The 26,404-nt window shown below is 43.5% G+C and overlaps 2 protein-coding genes across 2 annotated transcripts in view; one reads left to right on the top strand and one right to left on the bottom strand.

Moving 5' to 3' along the window:
• The window catches only part of ARSJ (arylsulfatase family member J), a 149,858-nt gene extending 142,954 nt beyond the window's left edge, over positions 1 to 6,904 (bottom strand). Inside the window, exon 1 of the mRNA XM_088164242.1 lies at positions 6,847 to 6,904. The gene's annotated coding sequence lies outside the window, so the exon portion shown is untranslated. The remainder of the gene's footprint in view (positions 1 to 6,846) is intronic.
• Positions 5,982 to 26,404, top strand: part of UGT8 (UDP glycosyltransferase 8) — a 35,477-nt gene continuing 15,054 nt past the window's right edge. Inside the window, exons 1-2 of the mRNA XM_014887930.2 lie at positions 5,982 to 6,324; positions 21,364 to 22,187. Coding sequence (XP_014743416.2) covers positions 21,366 to 22,187 — 822 coding nt within the window. The 5' untranslated portion in view covers positions 5,982 to 6,324; positions 21,364 to 21,365. The remainder of the gene's footprint in view (positions 6,325 to 21,363; positions 22,188 to 26,404) is intronic.

Below are 26,404 nucleotides of genomic sequence, written 5' to 3'. Positions count from 1 at the left end.
GACCTCCTGGGCTGGGACTATTAACTCACAGAGAACCCAGTCCTACAATGGCTTTTACAGACCCATCAAGTTCATCTTAAAATCAGAGCAGCTTTCTGACCAGGGGAACAGTACAACAGGAGGTTACAGCCATAATTAGTTCACCTAGAACCTGAGCAGACAGAACATATCAAATGAAGGAAGGACACAATGTCTTTTTGGCAGACTCTTAATGCTGTTCAACAAACATTCTCAGACTGATGCTTAGTGCCATATTTGACTAAAGAGAGTTCAAAATGCCAAACCCAGTAGGGCTTGACAACAGGAGCATGAAAAAAAAGAAAAAAGAAGGAAAAAGAGAAAAGGAACCAACTCTATGAGACACAAAGTAAATGCAGAACTTCATTCAAAGAGATTCATAAGTAATCTCTTGTCAAGCTTTTACCACTCTACAGCCAAGGCTATGAAGACTCTCTTACAATAGTTTATAAAAGAGAGAACCAAACATGCACACACTGTACCACACCCCTATCACCCATGTCAGTACGGAATTACCGAGGAGATCTCAATTCATTTAACTATTTCCTTGAAGCCCTTTTGAGGTGCTGCACCCTCACTGTTGCTTGCTCAGATGGGCTAAGGAGAACAAACAAGATGCACAGAGCTTTGGCATTTGGTATTTTCTTAATAGGTGTGGCAAGAGCTCTTCTATCAGTGAGAAATGGTGCAAGAACCAAATACAATACAATGCTGCTGGAGCAACACGTTTGTTTGTGTTACTGCTCTTTTTTTCCTTTCAGTTAAACAGCAACACCTTTTAGTAGAGTATCCAGGCACTATTAATTATTTTATTTATTACATACAAATTAACCTTTCCTGCTCACATGGGAAAGATACACAAACCATAGCTTATTATCATGGATAATTTAAGTTAGAATCATAAGTGCAAAGCTAAGCAGCGCTTCCTGAAGCCACTCACAAGGAAATGTAAGAACAGAACTCAACCAAGCATCTGCTTGGATTGGTTTGCTGTCTCTGCAGCCAGGTTTTGAACTCAGTGCTTGTTAAAATAAGCACATAGTGACAGTGGGGTCTGGAAAAGCCTCTTGCAAAACCTACGTATAAAATTAATATTAGCTCCAAGCTAGGATATTTTAGAAAAAATTTTGCCTTGTAAAATAGAACTATTGTAGTAGCCTTTTGTAATTACTTCTTCTGCTCTAATGAGCTAATTAGAACAAGCAACCCCCACCAGGTAAGAAACTTAGAATACCTTTTGGTATTTTAAGCTGAAAAAAACTACCACTAATACTTGTTTCATGCTGTTTTCCTCTGATTTAAATAGCTGAACTCCTAGCGCTTCTCTTTGAAGAGAGATGAGAAGAGCTATACATGGTGTTATTTGCTAGGATAATAAAAACCTGTAAAATAACAAATGACATGTGCAAACATTTCTAAGTGCAACTGAGAGGACAGTGTTTGCACATGCAGGGTTTTTACAAACTTCATGATTGATCTTATCAAGGCGAATTTAAACAACTTTCACAAAAGTATGAACAGAAACTTTCATCCTTCTATTCCTATATTCCATTTTAAAAGCACACTGAGGAATACGCTACCACACAATCCAAGAAGTGACTAAGCAGTTGGAGAGAATCAATACTCAAACACAAGAAGGAAACAGGGAGTAGCACAGGTTTTGAACTTATGTCACTAAATCACCATTAAGTGTAGAAAAACCCCAAGTGAACAAAGAGTCACGAAAACAGATGCCAAACAACTCTATTGAACTAAGAAGCACCTACACCACACCTAGCACTCCCTGCCTACTTGTGTGTCAGCATTACCCTAGAACCTGAAAATGCTCAGAGATAAACACAACCTAAGTTTCCAGAAACAGCTTTGGTAAAAACATATTCCTCCACTTACTAATAGGAAAACCACTCAAAGAGTCTTTCAACTTTCTGACTACATTTTCACATATAGAACTCTGCTTAAAGCAGTAAAAACTCAGAAAAAAGAACTTTATGGGTGTCTCTGCTCTCTAGGTGAGTGCCCTCAACACAAGAAATAACAAAGTTCTCCTGGGCCACTATGCAGTTTCTAACAGTGGGAAAAGAAAATACCTTGAGAGACAACATAACCCCTTCTGACAACCACCTCCCTTATTACTCACTCACAGTGCTCAGTTATTGTACTTGCACAGTGACAGCATCAAAGCCTGCCTTCAGAGCTGAACTATAGCACCCTTACCTACAAAGCTACATTACTAATAGTGACCTTGCCCGAGCAGCCTGCCTTTTTAACAGTTGGGGGTAATAAAGGAAATCAAGGTCAGCAGCTTTTCATTAAAAGCTTCCTCTCATCTCTTTACCCCGCTTTGGTGCTCGCTGCAGTTACTGTCACCTGTTCTTGAAGAGCAGCTCTGTAGCTGTCATCTGTACCCCCTTCATGGTTTTGCTGATCTTGACCAAATCCTCTCTCAGCTGTTCCCTTTCCACACAGAAGAGTTCCACCTTCTTCAGTGTTTCCTCATAAGAGAGCTGCTTCATCTGCTCACACGCTTTTAGTGCTCCTCGCTGTGCCTTCTCTAACCACAGAACGCCCCTTACAACATGCACAGCAAAGGGGGATTTATGGTTTTAACGTTTTTCTACATTCAAGTGTCCTGACCCCACGGTCAACAAACCTCCTCAGAAACCTACAGTACTGCCAGACAAGGAATAAATAAGACATGAGGTCTCACCTAAATTTGTCCAGAAAGGATCCCTTCTTCCTTTGTTAAAATTTTTGCCCCAGGAAACAGAACGTTGTGTTTTGTAATTACACAGGCTGCACCAAAAGAAAAACTGCAGGCGCATCACAGATTTCTCGCCGAGGAGAAAAACTGCCTGCTGCTACCCAAATATACATCACTTAACTAGAAATTACCATTTCACACCTACACCAGCCACAAAACATGGGGGGATCCCTGCAGTTCTCTGTTGGAACCACCATTTACAGCTGTAACACACAGTTATGGGGCTCACGCATTCAGGCAGAATTAACTCGTGTGTTAGTGTCACTTGTGTGAGATAAGAAGGTCAACAGCTGCCGACAGCAAAGGAAGACTCATTTGTACATTTTTCTTGCTTTTATGGGGATCTGTGAGCAAGTTCCAAACACGTGGTAAGCAGATCTAGAAGTGCTGGTTGTCTGGTAACACTGCAGTTAAATTGGGTACTATACATTTCACATGATTAATTCCTTCTGGCATATTGGAAAGGCTAAAGAACTACAAACCTTATTTAAATAAATTAGTTTGGCTGGTTATGACTGCATATCAATTAGGAAGCAAAAGCAGCTAACACTGTCTTGGAATCTTAGTTACAAGGAAGGTGATACTTGTACTTTGCTCTGTAAAAATTCTCAAGGTATGTGCATGTGTAGCCAAAACAATGAAGGCTGAGGAGAAAACACTTAAAGGACTCGATGTGAATCATCATAATCCAGAAATCTACTGGAGAAATTGCTTCCTCTTTGGCCAGACCTGTGCAAATGAGTAGAAAAGCACCAGGGATGTAATCTTCAATATAACCTAAACATACTGTCCAGTTCCATTAACTGGATTTGCAGAATCACAAACCTGGAATTAGCAGTGTAGCATTTCTTGACTCCTATGAGCATGATAAAAACTCCACCAGGATGGAAACACAACAGGGAACCATTGTCTTCCTGCAACATTATCAAGTTGTAACTTAATTCTGTTGGATGAAGGCACTCTACAACCTCAGAGAAATGTGCCACGTCAAAAGGCATTTCTTGTTCCTCAGCCAGTAAAAAGAACTTTGATGACATCACCGTCCAAATGAAAAGCCAATTAATTAAACTCCTCTCTTGAAAAATAATATTAAGGTGTCACTTTGGACAACAACAGAAGGTTCTTCAAAAATGCATTGAAGTGTTTATTAGCTCTGTAGAACTTTAGTAAAAATTAAGAATGCTTCATATTTACTGGATTTTGTGAATTTTTATTATTTTATTTGAATCTGATTTCCCTATCACAATTTCAAATTCCAAGACTCCAAAACTTTGGCAATACAAAATTTCTTTGTTAGGGTCTGGAATATACTGGAGAACAAAAAATACCTGTTTCAGTATTTTGCTCTATACCTTATACACCTTAGAGTTATAATCATAACTTAGCTAATACTAAATGCCTCATATTTACTTTGAAAGAAATACAATCGTTAAATACAAAATTATACACGTATCTGGAGTTTGAAATAAAACCAATTTGGCAACAGCATGGAACCATAACAGGCAAAGATGGGACAATAAGATGTACATATACCTAGAGTTGATGGAAACTCAAGGAAAGTTGCCATTACAATAAATGTAGGATGTTATGAGAAAACCATTAACCCTTGAACACATTAATTTTCAATAAAACGTTGCATCTGACCTAATTCTCATCTGTTCAAGATAGGAAGCTGAAAAAATCAAGCAAGTGGGTGGGAAATAATAGAAAAGCTTTTAGAAGCAACATTCATTCCTGAGCTAGTATTAAATAGCACACAGTAATTAAATTCAAAGTCCCACCACCACTGTGAGACATTTTCAGTACAACATTGCATGAGGAAACCTTTAATTTTTTACCAAGGTCTGGTAAATCATTGTGATAGAGTTCTTCAGGTACCTGCCCTGATTGCCACTGTCACAGCGGGAACAGCTTCAGTGAAGCTGCCAGCCAGGAAACCAAAGCAATACTGACAGCTGTGCAGGTGATCCCAGCACGGCTCTGCGAGGGCTGAACAAAATCTACACTTGCTTCACATCTAGACTTATGGCCACGGTTATGCCTCAGGAATGGTTCTGCTGGTTTTGGATTTACTAAATCGGTTGCCACTGGAATAAGAACATCATTTAGATATGCAGAGGAACTGAATTTATTCAATTCTTATCTAATATAAATTGAAATTTATTTTGCCTATAAGTAGCTAAACCTTTCAACACAATAGTGTGAATATAGTTGATTTTGGGACATTTAACTTCAGAACTTCGTTATTAGACCTCAGTATTTAGCCAAGGGCCACCATCAGCTTGTAGGATTTCAGTACCACCCATCAAAGCTTAACACGATCGAATGTTAACCGGACATCAAAAGGGGCATAAGGCTTGAGAAACTTTAATGATTTGTTTTATATGTGAGAAATAGAAGAGCTCTTAAAAAGCTCTATAAAGAATATAAAGAAAAATTGTATGCCCCAAATAAACTGGATTAATTTGAATGAAAGTTTCATTTTCTTTTGCAAGCCATCTTGACTAGAATGGAAATCAATTTAAAGCTTATGTTCATTTTTCTTATCATGCCATTTCATTAACCTATCATTCCAATTTCATTAACTTTTTTGTTTTGCCTGATGAAACTTAAGCCTTCACTTTTATTAAAGGAGTAACTTGATCTCTCAAATCAGGAAGACAATCTGACACTTTTTGTCCTTTAAAGCTCATTGCAAAAACTCCAGTGAATGTGTAAGTTAAAAGAAACAGGGAAACTTTGAATTTTAGAGTGTGTGAAAGGTGAGGGGCAAATCTTGTTGTTTCAAATAACTTTACTGTCTGTCGGCTGTGAGACTACAGTTTTATCACATTTTGATATATCGTTATTAGATAATAAGCGAAGAACATGAGAAAAGAACCCAAATCCACACCCACTCAAACCACACACACACACAAAACCAACTGGCTAATTAGCGTTCGTATTTAAAGCCCGTCAGGTGAGAGAGGGCGGGATAACGACATTGTTCTGTTCGTGCGTAGTTAGGTGAGTAGCTAGACGCGGCTTGGAGCAACCTGGTCCAGGAGAAGGTATCCCTGCTTATGGTACGGGGCTGGAACCGAAAAGCAGCCGCGCTGGGGCTGACTTGGATTGGCGGAGGCGGCCCCGGTCCCTCCCGCCAGAGGCGGGCACAGGGGACCTGCCCTGAGCCGGGAGCTGCCCGCCGTCCCGGCAGCGGGGCAGTGCATGGGGCGGGAGGGCAGCCGAGCCTTTCCCCGGACGCGGGGGCGAGCGGCAGCGCCGGTGCATGCGGTGGGGCGGAGCGGGGGCAGCCCGGAGTGATGCGAAGTTGAGGGAGGACGGAGCGAGGGAGCCTCCTCTGCTCGCAGGGCAGCCCAGCCCCGCAGCAGGTGCAGCAGAGCCCGGGCGGAGGCACCGGCGGGCCCGGCGCTCTCGGCGCCGCAGCAGCGCCGCAGCCCGGGCCGGGCGGACCCGGCTGAAGGACAAGAGCCCCGAGCGGAGCTGCGGTCGGCGGCTCCTTACCAGAGGCAGCGACGCGGAGGAGCGGCCCTGAAGGGAGAGCGGTGAGGGGCCTCGGCGGTACCGAGGGGGGCCAGGAGGTCCCGGCTGGGTCGGGGTGGGAAGGTGGAGAGGAGCTGTCGTTCCACTTCGCTGCTTGTCTCCGTCCACCTTTTTCCTTTTCCCTCCCGTAGCCCAAGGGGAAGCCCCCGGGCGCCCTCGGTGGAGGGTCTGGTGTAGCGGGAGGGGGGAAGGTGAGAGTCGAGGGGCTGAGGGGAAGAGCTGTGTGGAGGGGGAACGAAAGCTGGAGGGCTTGAGGGGAAGAGCCGTGGGAGTGGGGGTGATACCGGGGAGCTGAGGGGAATAGCCGTGTCGTGGGATGAGAGCCGAGAGAAGGAGCCGCAGGGGAGCCGCGTCGATGCGGTGTCTCCGAGCGAGGGGACGGTGTGACCTGAGGAGGGAGCTGAGGGCTGTGGGGGAGCGCCATGTCCTGAGGGGCGCCACAAGGACGCGTCCCTTCCCGCCCTTTTCGTGAGGGGCGCTCGGGCGGGGAGACGAGAGGGGCCCGGGGGCGGCGCTCACGGTACCTGTGTGGCGCGGCGGGCGGGCTCTCCTCAGGTGGGCTTTGGCGTGGTCGTCGTCCGGCGCCTCAGGATGAGTGCGGGAAAGCCCGGCAGGTGCTGGCGCTGCCTCCTCCGAGCAAGTTTGAGCGCCGTGAGGGAAGAAGGAGCAGCGCTGAGGGGGCGCGCACCCGCGGGGTCCCGCGGCGGCTCCGCAGCCCTGAGGGGGGAGGCGCGCGCGCGGTGCCTGGCGCGCGCGGGGCGCTGAGGGCGGGAGCGGGGGGGGCGCGCGGGAAATGGCCGCTCTTGGGACAAGCAATTCTGGCCGGTTTCGGACACGGAATTTTGGCCGGTTTCGGCGGGTCCCCGTTAACTGCGGGGTGTCGCCGTGAGGGGCTGTCGCCGGCGGTGGTGTCGGCGTGGGTAGCAGCGCCGTGTGTGGGCTCGGAGCCCCCCCTTGTTGGGGTTGCCATCCGGCTGCCGGCTTGGGGACGTGGGGACACTGTAGACCTGGGATGGCTCCCGTAGCGCCTGGGATGCAGTTCCCTCTTGGATATTCCCCGAGTTTCCATCCCAGCCGCCTCGGAAGGAGCAGCGTTGCGTAATTGCTGCTGCGCCTCCCGGTTGGGCTCAAAAAGGAGGAAAAGGGACAAGCGTGAACTTTTGAGGCGACGCATCGCTCAAGTTGCGGTGTTTCAGCGGGTATCGAGTGACATCTTGTCTCTTATTGTCCTACCGAACCTGCTCTTTTGAGTCCTGGCCGTGGAACGACAGGGAATCATTGGGAATTGCGCAGCCCGTTCTGCATGCTCATCAGAGTTCCCTGGGGATGGACAGCAAGGAGCAACTCTAGTAGTAGGCATTCTTGAAGGTCTCCTCCCTCAAAGTAAACTCCTTGAAATGAGGTTGTTTTTGTTTTTTTTCATGTTACGATCAAGTGATGTCGTATTGGGAATAATTCACTTGATATTACTATTTCCAGACTTCTATTGCCAACGTTTTTTCAGTTCACGTTTCCAGTCTGAAGTTGACTGCCTTTCCAAGCAATTATCACACAAGGTCACTTAAATTTTTAGCTGAGCTGGTTTTAAAGCACCGACACTACATAGTGTGCAATTAACCTTTGCTTCACGTTTCCTTGGTTTTGTTCCTTTGTTTCAGTCATTGATCCAGGCCGAACACTGGATATTGCAGTGGCTTTTCTTTTCCAAAGGACCAACCAGTTTGTACTGGAGTCTTGTGCTCTGAGACAGCTTTCATGATGCTGGGAAAATATTGCAATTGAAATACAGGGGCATGAGTATTTAACACCAAATGCTTATGATTTATTTTTCCTGTTTTTGCATGTTTCCTATTAACAGAAGCTCTTTATAGAACACGAGAAAAGAAAATATTTGTTTTGTGATGTGTCTGTAAAATATTGAGACTCAGAGGTGAGAATCATGTCAGTGTTTTGTACACAGTGGCTTTTGTTTTTTTTAGTGTGCTTCTCAACAGTTGGGTTGTTCTAAAGCAGGATTTGTGTGGAGAAACCCATGGGATTAACCAGGGCTGGAGGAGAGGACATCTGAAGTGATCCTGCATCCTCTTGCTGTGCAGGGTGATGTCAGCTGAGCTCTGAGTCCTCTCCTTGCCCGTGTGAGTGGATTAGAGGGAAGTGACTTGCTGAGTGATTGCCAATGAAGCAGTGGGTTGGTTTTGATGGATTGATTTGGTGGCAATTTCAGCTTGGTGCTGGCCTGGCTTTGTGTATTGCCTTGTCTGTCCCTGTTGAGACATGCACAGAGGATATGATTTGCTGGAATGCTCTTCCTACTACTTGGAAAGTGTGCTGCAATAATTAAAAGTGTAACCAAGTCTGTCCTGACTTGGTTATTTTCTAATTGACGATCTTGAGCATGAGATACTTTAGTTCTGACTTAAACTGCCTAGTGTTTATTGCCCATGCCTTCTTTTCCTGCTGTTTTGCTACTTTGGGCTCTTTAAAGTGCCTTTTTTTTTGTCCACATTGCTGTTTTAGCCAGTTTGCTCCCTTTAGAATAGTACAGCAGTTTACCTTGGTTTATTCCTTATTGGTCAAATCCCTTGTCTTCTACTTACAAGAGAAATCCTACTGCAGTATTCAGGTCTATTGGGTGGTTTGTGGTGAGATGAAATTCATGAGATGCTTAGCAAATTAAATAACTGGTTTTTCTCCAGCTCTAGACTTTGAACAAATATTTTGGTTTCTGTTTGATTATTACAGAGTCATATTTGTGAAGAGAACAGAACTGTGTTTGAGAAATGCTGATACATGAGAAGCATTTGACATCATACACCTCCGTTGTTGGTATTTCTAGTCCTCAGGAAAATTTCAGCATGGATTGACCTCTTATTGTTGTTTTAGAAAGCATCTTTGGACTGCAAACTGACATTCTCATACAGCTCCAAGTCTTTGTGAATAGGTATTGTAGAGGGCTCTTCTCTGTTTTCCAGCAAGTAAAATACACTGGAAGCATTAATGCAATTCTGTCCTTCCCCCAGGACAGCTTTGCTGGGAGATCATTTTCAAGACTTGTGACATAAGGTTTCTTGAACCCTTTGATGAATTATTTTTCTTCTTTTATGGCACCTGGATGTATGTATGTCAAAATGCTCAGGGTGTGAGGTCCTGATATTCCTTGTCAGAAATAAGCATTTAAATGGTTTGTAGCCCAAACTGTGGCTCCAAAATGGTTTGTTGTGACCATTTCTCTTAAGTAGCCCAGTTGTCATGCCATAATTTGATTTGTATAGGAAAACAAGCATGGCTTTCTTCTTTGCTCTGTGCTGTTCTTTGCTCCTATGAATGGATGGTTCAGCTTCACAAAAAATAAGCAACTTAAGACTATTTCCCTTCTTACTCAGTAACTCAAGGGAGAGTTAATGGGAAGTCTTGAGTCAGCTTCTGATGCTGAGCTGGAAGTGAGCCTTGATGCCCTGCAGAAACAGAATGCTTTAAAAAAAAAAAATCAACTATTAAGGCTGTGTCTCAGTGTATTTAGAGGAAGGTAACAGGGTGAATGTACTAGTTGGAGGACCTTCCAAGTTTCTTTCCTTAAGAGAAATTATTTTCACCACCAGTCTGGAACAAGTTATTTAATTTATTTGTTATAACTGATAATGGAATACAAAAGTGTAACCACAACTTCAAACATTCATTTTAGGCATCCTGGATTTCAGATTAAAATGCAGTTGCACACTTGGTATTTGATTTGTTCCGGGGTTTTTTTGGTGTAGCCCCCATCCAATGTGCAAGTTATTTGACTTCAGTCAAATGAATAAGGTGCTTTATTGCCAAGAGCACCAATTCATGCAATACACGTTTGGAAAAGCATTGCAAAAACTTTCAACAAAAATGAGTACTAAGTACTTTTAAAAAAAGTACAGATAACCTAGTGCGAACCAGACAAAAAGAGGAACAAAAAGAAAACTCGTGGCCAGTACTCGATGTGTTTTTAATTGCTCTTAGCTTCATTTCCAGGACACCATTGTTGTCTTCCCAATTTGATGTTTCAACTGAGAAATGCTCAAATTTGAGGCAGAGTGAGGTGTGGTTGACACTGCAAACGAGAAGCAAGGAGCATCTCTGTCTGAATGAAATCTGGGTGAGGAACAGGAGTTGTGTCCAGGATCCTGCTTTCAACACAAGATGCACAGCAGCCTGGTGAGGTGGGAAGTGTGGCAACAGAGCCCACTCCCATGGCCAGCCCCAGCAGCTGGGCTTGTACTTCACACAGTAGCTGCTTCAGATTTAGAAGTGCTAGGGATTTTAAAAATGAGTTACTCGTTAGAGAGCATAGGTGCTGTTGGCAAGGAGCTACTTTATTTTGGTAGGTTTGCTTGGGAAGCCACTTCTGCCAGCTTATGATGCAAACATCTGCTCAAAAGTACTTCTTTTTACTAGTGTGGTGTGCTGAGGTAAACCTTGTAGCAGTGTCCTCAGGGGTGTTGTTGGCTAGAAGGTTGCTGCCACTTGGAGAGCTGGGTTTGGCATGGTCCAAAGTCAACATAGTTCAGTTAAATCCTGTACATCAATGTGCTGTAAATGCCAGCAAAGCTTTGTTGGGGAATTACACCCCTGGTGGAGCCTTGCTGGTCCTTAGAAGATAATTTCCTGAAACTGTGCTTTGAGAGGTGTATGATGATGTATATGGTGTTTGGTTCCTGGGCACAAAACTTTATCATAAATAATCAAGCTTTAAAATCCTTGTGTGAGTTTTTTGTCTGCACACACTTTGCTTCCCTGCAGTGCCAAGTGGAAAATTCCATGTGTATTTCAGTGACATGTCTGGATAGGCCATTCTGGTGCTTGGGGCATCCATGACTCGTGGGGCTAAATGGAAATGGGAGCTGTTGGTGTCAGTCTTGTGAGGACTTGTGTGGAAACTTGCCCAAGGACAGTTGATGATTATCTGATTTTCTTTTTTTTTTTTTTTTTTTTTTGGAGTTGAGTATCTTGAAAAACAGATCTGAGTGTGTAAAATATAGGAGTAAAGCTGTTGTACTTCAACCACGCCTAATAGTAAATCATTAATTACTGTGCTTTGTGACACCTTGGTAATTGCTTTGCTTGTTTATCAACTAGCTTTATTTTCATGGAAGTACACTTCAATATTGGAGTATTCCAAGTCATTTTATCTCAGACTGTACTTGTTTAAGGCAACTCTGATTGTCTAATACTGCTTACTAATGAAATAACTACAGATATAGGCTGTGAAGTTAGTTCTGTTTTAAACCCCCATCAGGTATTTATTAGTGTATAGTGTTCATGTTGAACAAGTTCTGCTTTCCAGAAGTGGAGGAATACCTGGGAAGTGCTATTTTGGTGAGTAGGAACAGACATGTGCATGTACAGAATCACTTGGAGTGTTATTATGCCAATAACTACCTGGATAGGTTATTGTCCATCGGTTTTGGTTTTATACACAAATCCTTCTGGAAATTGTTGGAGATGGGAACCATCTTTGTCTTAACTCTGTGTAACCTTTGGCTGTATTTTCTCTTTTCTCTAATATTTGTGAATTAACAGATTGCCTTTGAAAATCTACAAACCCTGTCTTCAGACTATTTCTTTCTTAAATTATACTCTAGTCTTACTCAACTACTGCTGCTAGAAATTTGCAGGAAGCCTATGGGTATTTAAAAATTTTTATACAGCTGCCAAAAAAACAAAAAGCCCTAACCCTTACTGGAGTGTATTTTGCATCTTGTAGAAGCTTCCCAGGTTGATTTGTCTCCTGTAGCTCTGATAAGTGATGTGATCTTGCTCTTAAAATAAGAATCTCAGGATTAAACTATATGGGAAAGCTGTTAGACTACATTTTTATCCTTACTCTAAGCCCAGGTTCTGCTAGGAGAGAGTTCAAAGCAGGCACTTGAAATACAAATCTGAAAGCAACAGGCAACAACTGAATTGGAGGAAAACCGACCTGTAAATTTCAAAACAGAACCTATTAAGGGAGAGACTCAATAAGCTAAGTGTTTTTGGCATGTGTGGTATTGCTGCAATTATTTTAATTGAGCTGAATAAGAGCAAAACATGGTGAAACGAAATGTTTTTACTTTATTCCAAGTTGTATTTCCCACTGCCGAAAGAAACCTGTGATAGTTTCCTTTGTGGTTGTGTTTGTGTGGCTTGTTAAAATGTGCTTATTTGCTATAGGATGAAGTCAGAAACGGAACAAAGAAATTCATTGAGTGCTTCTGGGTGTCATGTGATGGCGTGACCAGGGAGAGCTTGTACCAAGCTGAAGCCAGCTGGAGTGAAAAAGCAAAGCATCCCCCCAATAATTATTCAAGTTAAATGCAAATCCCAGTAAAATGGGTTTAAGTCAAAAACTAATGTTGTTTCGGGTCCTGAGGCTTGTTCATGAGGCAAAATTCATGCTTGGGTAGTGGTAGTCTATAACTACAGCAGTAACAAATTAGGCTCTCAACAAAGGGCACTGCAGTTTCTTCCAGCCCCTTTGTCAGAGGGTCATGATGATATCAAAGGAGATTCAGTCACTAATTTAAGTGTTGACAATCAGAGTCACGTTTTTTCTTTTTTTCCCGTCTTTTTAGCACTTGATTCATCCACTATTTCAGCCTGTCTTTTGATGCCAGTGTGAGAGCAGAGACTTCATGGGCAGCTTTGACCCTTCACTTTGACCCTGCACCTTTGTCTCTATCAGCTGCTGTGGCACTTAAGCCTTGTCCTCTCTACAGGTAGAAAGTTTCCTTTTATTTTCAGCACTTAGTCCTGTGGTGACTTATTCTGTTCCTGGGCTCTTCAGGGCACACTGGTCACACAGCAGGAGCAGGGCTGGTAAAAAACATCTTCACCAGCACTGGTGTCCTCTGGAAATGCAGGATAACCTGTTGGCTTCTCTCTGTTCATGTCCTCAGCCCTGATGTCACAGCAATACTCCCGGTCCTTTCTGGTGCAAAATGGCTGAGCAGGTTGAGAAACTTCTGGTTTCAGGTCTGGGTGTTTGTAGCAAAGGTCTGGAGGAGCTGAGGAGACCTTGTCAAGGGACTTGAGTGTTGTTGCCAAAGCAGCGTGTTTTGTGTGAGCTCCCGGTAGCTGTGAAGGAAGGTGCACAATTTGTCAGGAAAGGTTCTCACGTCGTGCTGGATGCAGCAGACAAATCTGTCCAGCAGGAATACACGTGTCTCGCTTGCAAACAGATGGCTCCTCTCTGTGTGCAGTCAGCAGTTGTCTTTGCAAGGTGCCAGGGTGGGATAACCACGGGCAATAAGGAGCAGAGCTGCATAATGGAGAGCGCCAATGCGGAGAAATCCGAGCCGCTGGGACACGGAGTCAGGCTGCCCTCGGTGGAAGGCACGCAGGTTTTGGAGCAATGTGTGAGTGCTTGGCTTTGCTGATCCTCACTATGTAAGGTGTTACAAACTGATCTTGAGATGCCCAGTGCACAATAGGACAGAAAGGACTGTCTGTTCTTACTCTGTTGGCTTTTATTTGGATTATTAAAATGACTCAAGGATGTCTCTTGATTGTTTTGACTAACCTACTTGGTAGATCTACAGAGGTTAATATTTGACAGGTTTTAAAATCTTGATGAAACTCGATTCCATGCAGTTAGTTGGGCTGAACTTGGCAAATGGATACTCATAAAATACTGACCTTCAATAAAGTTTATATTTTTTTGCTGTGTATTGTTTGCTCAGTTTTAGTGCATGGAGCATTAAGGAATGTGGGTCATGTGGAATGGAAGGTGCCTTTGCCCTGTTGGAACTTAGTTTACATTATGAAAATATTTAATCAGACTTGAATCCTTTACTCTCAGGGAAATCAGTTTTTGGCTGATGCAGTCACTACTGCAGCGTTATGGCCCCAAAGCATGCAGGCCTTGCTCGGGTTTGTAAGGGATTTGATTAAAACATCAAATTATTTGCTATTAATACATTTAGATATCCTGAGTAGCTTTAGAGTATAACCACTTCATAAAGATAATATTTGTAAATACTTAATCTTTTTAGATATCATCAGTCTTTTCAGAGGTTGGGGGCAGTTTTCCATAACCACAAAGAACCATGGAGAGCTTCAGTGGAAGCCATGGAGTGGTCAGGTGTTACCAGGAGTGTGATACTTCAGCCACTTGCTATGAAGTCATCTTGATAAGACAGAATGCCTTGCATAAGAGTTGGATTCCCATGTAACTTCTGAAAGATCCATCTGCTAGCCTGCTTACTGAAAATAAACTGTAGAACCTGTATTCTGAAGAAGTGCCTTTTCTGCCATGCTACCTGTGAAGTGGGGATTTCTAAAACCCTTTTTCTACCATGGTTGAGTACAAAAGCTTAGGTAAAACCTGTCAATGTTTGATAGAATATGTTGCACGTATGGTAAGTGATTACTAAAAGTGATTTCATAAATTGCATATGCTTTTGGCTCCCTTGTAATAGCTCCTTTGCTATTTGCATAGCTGACACAGTAAGTCTGACAGAGGATTGCAGTGACGTTGCAATGCCTATAAATCTTCCTCTTCTGTCTCTGGATGAGATGTTCTTGTACTCCTTGAAGTGCTTCAGTCATTGGATAGAAGATGTTTGGGAGAGTGTAAAAAGTAAATGTAAAAGCCTGCTCTTGTTGATACACGTGTCTTACTAATTTCTTAATTTATTCATTTAGTTGAAAAAGGAGCCTGTGGTTGAGAGCCAGATCTCAGCACTCATCTAAAACATTGCAACACAGAATAGCAATCACAGCACACACTGTGCCTCAGCAATTAGTAACAGGATGCGTGCTATGGAAAATTCAAGGACACAAATCCAAAGGTTGTACAATACCTGGTACCAGAGTCTCTTCCCAGATAGTTTCCTGGTTTGTTGCTCCAAGGCTGTCACGTTTCTGCATTTCTGGTGGGTTTTTTTGCTGCTTTTCAGTGTGTGGGTCACTTAGTAGTACCATGCTTCCTAATCTTAAACTGCAGTTTACTGCCTGAAGGGAGCTTGTGGGGCTGGTTTACTGTAATGCTCTTAAAGGTTAGGGACTAGTATTCTGGATTGCCTGTAGCATATGTACAGCGTAGCAAACAGTATTGCAGATTAATAACATGTTGTACAATTCCCAGCTAAAAGGAATGGTTAGGAGGCAAGATTTAGCTTGAGGATCATGGTCTTCCTTACTGTCATCTGTTATGCCACTAATTAAAACCTTCCTGTCTCAATGATAAAATTATTTTCTGAGATTTGATGTCGGACATAATTTCATCAGTGCATTTCCTCACATAGTTAGCATTTCTGGGTGCTCAGAAAAATGCTGATGTGGACTGCTCTTAAATCTTTAAGTACTTGGGGAAAATGTGAACAATTGGAGATCTTGAAGGATGTGTAAAAAGGAAGAGTTTTTTGCTCTGGTCACTTTTTCACAGTGTGGAATCAATGCACTTCATGCGTGTTTGCATGTGTGTCTGTTTTGTCTTGGCTATCAACTGCATGTGATCAGCTGACATGGCTAAGATTTGGGTTGAGTACTTGTATTTTTAGCATGGCATGATCCTGTACTCAGTATAACCTTCTCTTTGCCTTGAAATATTTTCTTTGTCTTTCAGCCTTATTCTTAACTGCAAGTGCCTTCTGTTAGTCATTCCTGGCTATCTTGGGCTTGATAAAAGGCTTTGTTTACAGGGCCTATGGTCGTGCAACCTGGGTTGCAGGGCTTGGCTCTGTTTGTATAACTGAGGTGTTGACAGGCCTCTGGAGGATGGGTATCATGTTTTACCTGTAAAACTGTTTTTAATAGCAGCTAAAGCAAACAGAACTGCACATGTAGTAAGTTCTTGTCAATGGGGTTTGGAGTAGGCAGGGCAGGGCTGGAGTGGCATTGAATTGGGTAATGGCAGGTAACAGTCTGAGATCAGTGGTCATTTCTGTTTTCATGCTTTTCTCTTGGTCTTAAGAGTCAACCATAGCAGCTGCTTATGTTGTTTTTCTTGTTTTTTTCCCAGAGGCAGTTTGTAGTGCTCTCCATGACCAGTTGTTCTTAAGCTTCCCTCAGCAGTTCTCTTGCTATGCTTTCAACCATGTGTCTCTTCCTACAGCTACAGTACATCTGATCTTAAGAGAAATAAACACAGTTTGTGTTTATCTGTGATGAAGCCTGCAGTTGGGCAGGGTAGAGTGAGACAGGCTCCTGAGGTGACACTGCCCTGCTCATGATTCCAGTTTTTGGCCTCGGGTGGGATAACTGAGGTCAAATACACCTTAGTGTGGGAGAAAAGCAACTGGCTCTGGAGCCTGGCATGGCTGGTTGCTGTATGAAACTGAAAACTGGTCAAGGTCTCTCTACCTATGTGGAAACTGGATCAGGCCTGCAGCTTTTAATGCAGGTTTAAGTGCTGGTTAAATACGTCTTTCTTTTTAAAAAAAAGAGAAAAATTATGTTTCTGCCTTGTTGTTCCAATTGGTTCACTTTTGTCGAGTTTTGCAGAGTTTACAGGTCCAAGAGCAGAGTTTGTCTTCTTCCTTCTAAAATACTGTATGTTGTGTAATGAGGTGTAGTTAAGGGAGGGGGGGCAATAATGAGAGCAAGAGGAAGGAATAAACCTGCATGTTGCCACAACTGTGGCAATTTGGAGTATGCAGGGTTTGCTGAAGTGTGTCCAAGTCTCCAGTTTCTCCTTGCTTAAAAATATTCCTGGGATGCACACATCAGCTTGCCGTTTGGGCAGAGTCATTTCATTGCTAATTAGATCTCAGATTTGGGCTTGCAGAGGTGGCAGCCTGTTCCTTTAACCTGTGCTGTCTCTGTGAAATGGTAATGGGTAATTTGAGCCCTTTGGGTAAGGTGACAGTGATCAGCAGCTCACAGATTGCTCCGCTGCTGTTTGGGATGAAGGGCACCTTTCCCAGCAGAGGTCCTGCTCAAACTGCCCAGGTAAACTCAACAATCCTTAGCAAATCTAGAGCAAGGCTGAACGGAAGGGAAGAACTTAATAAAGCAAGTTGGATGGCTGAACTCAAGCTCTGTACGACTTCTTTTGCTGCTTTTGGTGTCAGGAGTGTTCTTGGTTAGTGGAAAAAAAAGACTCTTTATATCCTGGTGTGTTAGTGCCTGAGAACTGTGCAAACTTTTGAATAGTGGTCAATGTGGGAGCAGCATTCAGGCTATGCTGGATGAAGGTGAGTGAGAGCCTCTTCTGCTTCTAGATCTCTCTATGATGGAGTGAAACATGGACAATGGCATTGCTGGCTTTGAAAATAGCTAGTTCTGAGTTTCAGAAGTGGCAGGTAGGCAGCCAGGGGTGTAAAGCAGAAAAAAAACCTTCAAACGTGCCAAAAAGTTCTATTAACGGTGATTAGCAGATTATTAAGGATTGGCAGCAAATCTAAATGTCATCTTGGATGTGCGTTCCACGACTTTAATTGGCTGTTACACCAATTATTAATTGGAATTTATCGAAAGTAATTTAAGATGGATGTTTTTATAAATCACATTAAGTCTTAATGTTGAAATTATTATTCTGCAAGTCAACTGGCACTACACTTGTTTCAATGTCATGCAGTTCATTTCCACATTTTCCAGCCTTCGAGTATCAGAGCTTTGTGAAGAAGTGGGGGAGAGATCCTCCCTCCTATTTTTTTTTTTTCTTTGCAAAGTCATTGTTTTCTGTGTAGTCACACTTCTTGTAGGTCCTGCTTGGTCCTTCTGGGTGAATGGAAAAATACTTCCTTAAAACAAATAAATCATGATTTAGAAGTGCTTTGGTCAGCTGAAAACCTCTCCAACAGTCTGACTGTCAGGAGTGTACTTGATTTTCTGTAACCCTTTACAACTCACACTTTCTCTTTCATTTGAAAACCCCCACATACAGGTCATTAAACCTACTCCAACAGCTACTCATTAAGTTAAACATTAACTTCTTGGCATGTCTTTAACTTTTGCTTGCTGTGCTCCAATAGGAGAACCCTTGCAATCAGCAGTTGCTTTCACTATTACAAAGCCACTCCACATCTGATTCTTCTCCATAGCTTTGTTTTTAGGGCTTTTTGGCTGAAAGGAATGGCTTCAATTCAATGATCATTTTGTGGGTATTGTTTGGTTGGGGATTATGTTATGTTTTGGGGGTGGTTTTTAAATGTGGGCAAATTTGGGTTTTCCTTTTCACTCTGTGATAAAAGGATGTTGCATGCCAGCTCATACTCAGAAATAGTCTTGCTTAATGGAGGCAAATCTGAAGAAGAACTTAAGACAGAGGTGCAAAATGGTTTTATGTTGCTAAGGATCCTGGAGAAATGCATCATTCTGTGTCTCTGGGCCCTTCTTTCCTGTTCTGTCAGTGCACCTGGCAGTTCTTTTTCATGCTCCTGCTGTGTGGAATCGGGAGGCAGTTGCATTGGACGTTGATCCTTGTTATTTATTTTGGCAAGTGATTTGTTCTGGGAGTTCACCACTGGAGTGTGGCTGGGAGTTAGTAGGGAGATGGCCTGAGCTCTAGTTGTGACTAGCTGACTTCCAGCTGAGCACCACCTTGGCATTGTCCTGACCCCTGTAAAGCCTTCTGTGCCTGAGCTTTACTGCTTGCTGCTTTGGGAGAGGAGCTGAATGAGAAATTCCCCCTGCAATAGGCAAGTCTGTCCCGGTGGGAATACCTGCTGTGCTGGGGGCATTTGGAGTGGTGAGTGTCTGGGACAGAGGCTGGAGCTGAGCGTGGATGGTTGTGTGTTGATGGCACCAGGCACCCACCTATTCCCCAGTCTGCCAAATGGGAATTAGGGTCGGGATTAATTGGCTTACAGAATGCTGTTACCTATTGCCCTTGTTCCTGCTGAATTCAAACCTGAGCTCCCTGCTTCTGTTGGGCCAGGGCATGAAATGATGAGGCTGCAGGTTCCTGCCAGAAGTTCAATAGAAGGTCAATGCCACATTTCCCAGTAAAAATGTCACTTAATCGACATTTCTTTAATAGCATCATGTATTTAATGTCTCTATGGCTTGGCAGGTCTTGTACATATATTTTCCCGCTCCCGTGGAAGGTGCTTATGTTGAAAAGAGGAGTTGCATAATTGGTTTTTGAGAAGTGATTATTGCTTTACCAGTTCTGAAGGTACCATGAGGTACAGACTGCCAGGGAAGTGTGTTGTGTCATCTCTTGACACTGATACACTGCAAGAGGATAAAAAATGTTTGGTAACCTGGCAATGTAACTAAAACCATTTTTCATATTAGTATTTATATTTCCTTCATGAGGAGCTAAATGTCCAATGTGATTACTGTTTAAAATTTGGCTGCCAGGTAAGTGTGGGGAGAGGAAGCAGTGGGGAAATGCTGTCAACATCCTAGGGAAGGATAGCTGTAGTTCCCATGGGTTTTGGTGGCATGTGTGTCACCCCAGCCATGGAAAATATATGCCTTAGGTCTAAGGATTCTCGTCTGTGCTGTGCTCTGGCCTCGTATGAGATGGAAGTAGAGCTGGCCTGTGGCAATGTGTTGGATCATGATGAGCCCTTAGGTTCCTGTAACCTTGGATTTCTGCTGCTGATAAAAACATAACTGAGTTTCCCAGTCCTGCACCTCCATTCATAGTTTTGTAATATTGCTCTAGTTGACAGGAGCAGTGACTCAGTACTGGGGGAATGCTTCTTGCATGGAGAGATGGAATCAATAATGGGATTTTTCCGGGTTTGATGAATCATTTTTCTTGCATGTTTCATTGGAAAACCATATTGGCTTGCTTTTTCTTACACCTCTCTTAGCTAAGGAGTGTTATCCTCCAGCAAGATGCTGTTCAGGATAACTGAGCATGGGCCAGGGCAGTGGTTCTCCCTCTGCACTTGGCACTTTGAGACCACACCTCGAGTGCCCTGTCCAGTTCTGGGCCCTTCAGCTCATGAACAAGATGGAAGTGCTGGAGCAGTGCTGGAAAGGGCAGTGAAGTTGGTGAAGGATCTGGAGAACAAGTCCTATGAGAAGTAACTGAGGGGGCTGGGGGTGTTTAAACTGGAAAAGGAGGTGAGGGAGACCCAACTGCTGTCTATGATTACCTGAAAGGGACATATTTCAGAAAATGTACTACAGAGTAGTAGAACTCAAAAAATCCCTTAGACTTTTTACATAATAAGTATATAGGAATATGGTGATTTATAAGTAGTTGTATAAAATGAGATGCTCTATTTGTTAGCTGGTAACCCATGTAACATTAACTAATAAAGTCCTGAGCAGTCTGTTGTATGAGCATTTTATGACTTATAGGGACATAACAAGGACTGAATAGCAGTGTTATCTGTTTTTATTATTTATAAAGGACACTGCAATAGACTCAGGCTTCCACGTGCATTGGTTTGGCACGAGGGAAGAGCAGATTGTTTGGTTTGGCTTGTAGTTGTTTCTCTGTCCTAGGAGGGTGATGGTGACTGAGGAGTTTCTGACATGTCCTCATTGTGCTCCTAAGGCACTTTGCTCTCCTCTGCTGCATACAGCATTTTGAATCACCCAACCACGTGTAAAAAATATTTTCCCTTTCCCCAGCAGTGTGCATTTAGGATGGCAGTGGTGTTTTCAGCGTAGGTAGAGCTGGTATTCAAGTGGGGGTTTAAGTGCTGATTTAAGTAGGTTCAGAATCAAGTAACTGTGCTTCAGTGGAAGTTGCAGTGTTCATGTGTGCAGTACTAGCTCCTGTTATTACACTTCTTGCAAACAGAACGTCTTTTTTGGAAGCTCAAAGTTTGTTCTTAGTCAATGGTAGCATCTTCCTACCTGATGTTTTGCTTTCCACCCCTATATGTCTGATGAGCGTTGATACTAAAGCAAAACACGGCATGAATTTACATGTCGTTTTAGGATAAAAGCCCTCTAGCTTCTCTATCTTGTTAGAAAGAAAGTGTTACGCTGAAACTCTCTTATGCAGAGTGGAGAGTTGCAACTTGAAGGAGGACAATGTGAAGCCTCTGGGTAACTCTCAGACCCTCTTCCACTTGCAGTGGAAGTGCTCATGACCATGCAAAGGAAAGGGCAGTGGGCTGAAACTGCAGCATGTAGTCCTGTTGTCGGTGATGTAATGCTCTTATTTGTCCTTCCAGCTATGAAGCCGTACGCTCCAGCCTTCATTCTCCTGTGGAGCGCTGTCGGGATAGCGAGGGCTGCCAAAATCGTTGTTGTGCCGCCAATTATGTTTGAAAGCCATCTTTATATTTTCAAGACTCTGGCCTCAGCCTTGCATGACCAAGGTCACCAGACAGTGTTTCTCCTCTCTGAGGGCAGAGAGATCCCTCCATCTAATCACTACAGACTGCAGCGCTACCCAGGGATCTTTAACAGCAGCACCTCGGATGATTTCCTGCAGTCCAAGATGAGGAGTATCTTCTCGGGGAGGCTGACCGCCCTCGAACTCTTCGATATCCTGGACCACTATTCCAAGAACTGCGACATGATCGTTGGCAACCGGAACCTCCTGCGTGCCCTCAAACAGGAGAAGTTTGACCTGCTCCTGGTAGATCCCAATGAGATGTGTGGATTTGTTATAGCCCATCTTTTAGGGGTTAAATACGCCGTGTTTTCCACCGGCCTCTGGTATCCAGCAGAAGTGGGCGCTCCAGCTCCCCTGTCCTATGTTCCAGAGTTTAACTCGCTGCTCACAGATCACATGAACCTATTTGAGAGGATTAAAAATACTGTTGTTTATCTTATTTCAAGGTTTGGAGTCAGTTTTTTGGTTCTGCCAAAATACGAAAGGATAATGCAGAAACACAAGGTTCTTCCAGAACGGTCCATGTACGACTTGGTCCATGGATCCAGCCTGTGGATGCTTTGTACTGATGTTGCACTGGAGTTTCCGAGACCTACGCTACCCAACGTTGTTTATGTGGGAGGAATCCTAACGAAGCCGGCCAGCCCTCTGCCAGAAGTAAGGTTTGCTGAGTTTTACAGTAATTTCTGTGGTTTCTACTTCACATCATGTGAGGGGCAGTTTTTAAGCAGTGATTTTTAGGTGGGACCTGTTTTGTTGTTGCTTGATGCAAGATTCCCTGGAAGTCACCTCATGTGGTGGTGAGGGGAACTGTTGGTCACAAATTTAACTAAATGAATTTTTTTTGGATGCAGGAAATATTTTGCTTTTGAGTGAGGTGCTTAATGCTGCACTAGAGGTTAAAGACAGTGCACTCTGTCTTGGAAATCAGCTTTTAACCAAACATGGTTTAAAATGAACATGAGGATCAATACTGAATACTGTTTCTGCTTAAAGAAGTCTGCTGGTAGATTATACTAGGTAACTTCATGGTATTGGTGTTTTTATGGTACTTGTTTTTATGCCTCCCTTAGGTTTGATAGTAACTATAAGAATACACGTACATAAGCATGAAAAGACTGTACTGGGTGAGAAATGGAGATAAGAGTTGACATAAATGACCCCGTGGCTGCTCTCATATAGGGATTTTTACTGTGCACGTGCAGGAAATCATGTTCTGAACTTGAGACTGAAATAGCAGTAGTAACTGGACTGAAGCCAGAAATCCTGGCTGCACAGATTAATTATTAAGTTTGATTACTTCAGTGATCTTTGATATGTTATACCTAAGAATGCCTCTGCTGAGCAATACAGGGCTGAGTGGCAGGCAGAACAATCTCACAGAAAACCATGTTATTTACACTTGTATTTATGCGTACATAAATAGATCTTGACTTGGAGGCCATTTTAATGGACACTTTTGGCTGGATGATAAAAAGGGTTAGGTAGGCCTGCAGTGATCAACAATTTGCTTTTTAAAATGTCTCTTTCAGCCATTGCTTTTGGTATGAAAAGTGCTGTTGTCTCTTCTCCAAGGTGTCATCAGAGTTGACCATGGCAGTGCTGCTTCTAACCGGTTCTATCTGTGTGCATCAATGTGTTTGTGTTTAGGCAGGGTCAGGTATCCTGAGAAAGCTGACTGAAGGTACCCTTGTGCTGTCTACAAGTCCATCCCTATTTTCCCTCCAGAAAAACTTTGCTGGCTGGATTGAGTTTTTTTCCTCATTTTCCGGACTGATTCTTCTGTTTTCTGTAAGAGAAAAAAATGTATTTGTGTAATCAATTTGGGCAATAGGTTAACACTGTCTGTTTTGTGTCTTTTGATGTTCAGTGTAACAGGAGTGACAGTGACCTTGAAACAGACCTATAGGTCAAGAAAATGGGGCTAATATTACAGCTGGGAAAGAAACTATAATGATTTGTGAGCTGAGACATTATTTACCTTCTTTTCAGTTTTATCAGGCAATTAATTCATGATGTTCAAAGCATGAGTTTTCATTGAACATGAGAGGGACCAAGTGAGCACATTCTTCTCGTACCCTGTAATTTGTCCATGCCTAATGCATATTCCCATGGTGTGTATTGTAGGTAAATCATTGGGCAATCAGTTTGTGTTTGCTGAGCAATTGGATGAAATCCATGACTGTCCCTCTGTCCTGGCAGATGGAAACTGTGAGCGCAGGTAGCGAGTGCTGCGGCTGTTCTGTGCTCTTGCTGCATCTCCAAGGCAGCAGCCTTGGCTAATTTATTTCCTGCAGCTTCTAGTTTGGTGCATTAAGGTGAGCCAGAGGCAGAGATAGTTCATGTTTCTGGGCTGGAATTGGTGATGCTTCAGCAGCTCTCTCAAGTAATTTTCTTGTCCATGGACAATGATTAGAAAAGGGCTGTGTGTAGCTGGACACAGTAGCTAAAATTTGCCCACTAAAGCTGTTATTGCAAGTCTCTTGGGTCTCTTGAATTCACCAAAACTGCTTATAAGTAGCATAGTCTACTTTGTCTGCTGGAGAAGTATTGGGAAAAAAATCAGGGATGTTCTTTCAAGTCCAAAATAACTGCTGAGACTACCTGGGCGCCTCAGTAGTGGCAACCCTGTGTTGTCAACCTCTTTCCCCCCCCCCCCCCCACCAAAAATAACCAAGTAGTTTGTTTAACCACAATAGAATGCCTACACATAAGGTAAAAGTTCTAGCTTCGTTTGTAAGCATCATCTTAAAAATCCAAGGCAGAGAGTGGCATGAAACAGTCAATGAGGATGTAAAGGTCTTATAGGGTGGCTGTTCTTTCATTCCCAGGATAGGGGACAGCTGCTCAGATTCTGCACGTGTTCCTTGAACTTCTTGAAAGAGAAGTGTAGAAAAGCACAGCTTTGAAGGTAGCATGTAGCAATGGATGCTGAATATTGATGTCATGTAGGTCTGGGGGGGGGAAACCAAGCTGACCCAGCTTTGCTGGTCGTCTCTGTTAATATTATATATTTTATGTATATAAAAATACATAACCTGACCCAGCTTTGCTGTCCCGTCTGCTTTAATATTTCGATCCTGGGGCCCATGCTCCCTGCTGATGGTGCACTTAGCTTGTGTCAGGCATGGTTGTGAGCTGCTGCTGAGCTCTGCAGCCATTACGCTGCAGCCCCCGGCTGTGGCACACGAGCTGCGAGCGAGTCTTTGGGCTTGCCCCGATGCCTCGGGCAGGCTCCGATCCTCGTCCCTGCTGTCCCTCCCAGGCAGTGCCCGCTGTCGGTGTGCGCTTGGCGCAGTATCCCTCGGGAAGTCGCAGTGACCGGCGTGCCAAGGAGGGGGAGCCAGCGGGGAGAGCAGCGGGTCCTTTGGAGGTCACCGCTCATCCCGGCTCCCTGCGGTGCCTTGCAGCTCCCTCCTTGGCATGGCAGGGTCATCCTTACCTGTGCGGGCTGAAGTTCCCCCTTTGGATCCCTGCTGTGGGTGCATGAATCCGAGCACACGCTGTCACTCTGCTCTGCCGTGGTGGCTTTACAAAGCTCTGCGTAGTCGATTCTGTCGGAGCCAGTGTGACATTTTCCCTGGTTCAGTTGGGTTTAGACGGCGCTTCTTGGACAAAGCGTGCTGTGCTGATGTGTGAAAGACAAGGAGATGGTTAAGGTGACTTAACCCATGTGCACGTGGAATTTTTATTTAGTTTCTGGGTGGTGGGTGCAGAGTCCGAGGTTTGTGTGCTTAACTCATAAAACTGTATGCTGAATTATATAGAGGATAGTGTGAACATAATTGGCTTTAAAAGATGAAAAGCTAGAGATGGACTGGATATCAAGTCCTTAAGGTCATCAGTGACTTAAACTATTGCGGGGATGGTATTAGCTGGCACTATTTTCCAGATCACTGTCATTAGCCATTAGGAAAATCCCAGGCTCCTCTGCTTCTTCCTCACCACACTTCTCCAGAGGGATCTGAATGAAGCTGGCTTTTTAGACACCCTTTTAAGCAGCAATGGGGAAACCTCTGCTCTGGCATTTATACCTTGTGACCAGGTTGATGTGTGCTAGGCATTAATCAGTGTGAAAAAATGTCCCTGAATCAGGGCAGGAAGCAGAGAGGTGCTGCAAGCAGCTGCCTTGGGAAATACTCAGTCCATGAGTAAATTAAATTTCATGTTGCTGAGAAGGGTGCTCTCATTTTGAAGTAATAAGTTGTCCTTACAGCCTCAGCTGTCAACAGATAATTATAGGAACTTCTTCATTCCTCCATGGACATCTCTTATCTGAGCTTGTTGTTATACAGATGAAAGTCAGTGCAGCAAATCTGTGGCTTTGAAATATCTTCACTGAAAAGTATTTTGGTTGGGGTTATTTTTGTTGTGTTTCTTCTTCCTCTTTGAGCCTTGCAGACAGTAGTATGTTTACTAGGTGTGTTAGCTGATAGAGGTATTTATCTTGAAATAAGAGGTGGAAGAATCAGGAGATGTTTTATTCCTTAAACTTGGCTTTTTTCCTTCTATCAGATTCAAGGACAGCTATAAGCCCTTGCAGACTGTAGCAGTAGATTTTTGTGCATGGCATAGAACCATGATTTTAGTATTGTTTTTTCAAGAATGGGGAATGGTTCTTAGAGATCTGCTTGGACAGTAAATTTCTGGGGATGTGAAGCACATCTAGAGCTGTTCTAAAATGCATGGGATTGTCAGCTGGGGAGGCAGCAAGTCTTGTGAGGATGGAGATGATGCAGCACTGTGTAAATTCTGTACTGAACTGTATGATCGTTTCTTTTGGCTCTGAAATATATTTTAGGTAAAGCTTCTTCCCCCCAGAATTTGATGTTCTGATCCACAGAAAAGTGTTGTGTGAGCTCTCCAGGTACCTG

The sequence above is a fragment of the Sturnus vulgaris genome, chromosome 4 (assembly GCF_052056855.1).
Source record: "Sturnus vulgaris isolate bStuVul1 chromosome 4, bStuVul1.hap1, whole genome shotgun sequence".
In the NCBI taxonomy this organism is placed as follows: domain Eukaryota; kingdom Metazoa; phylum Chordata; class Aves; order Passeriformes; family Sturnidae; genus Sturnus; species Sturnus vulgaris.
This window is presented reverse-complemented; position numbering and strand designations above follow the sequence as displayed.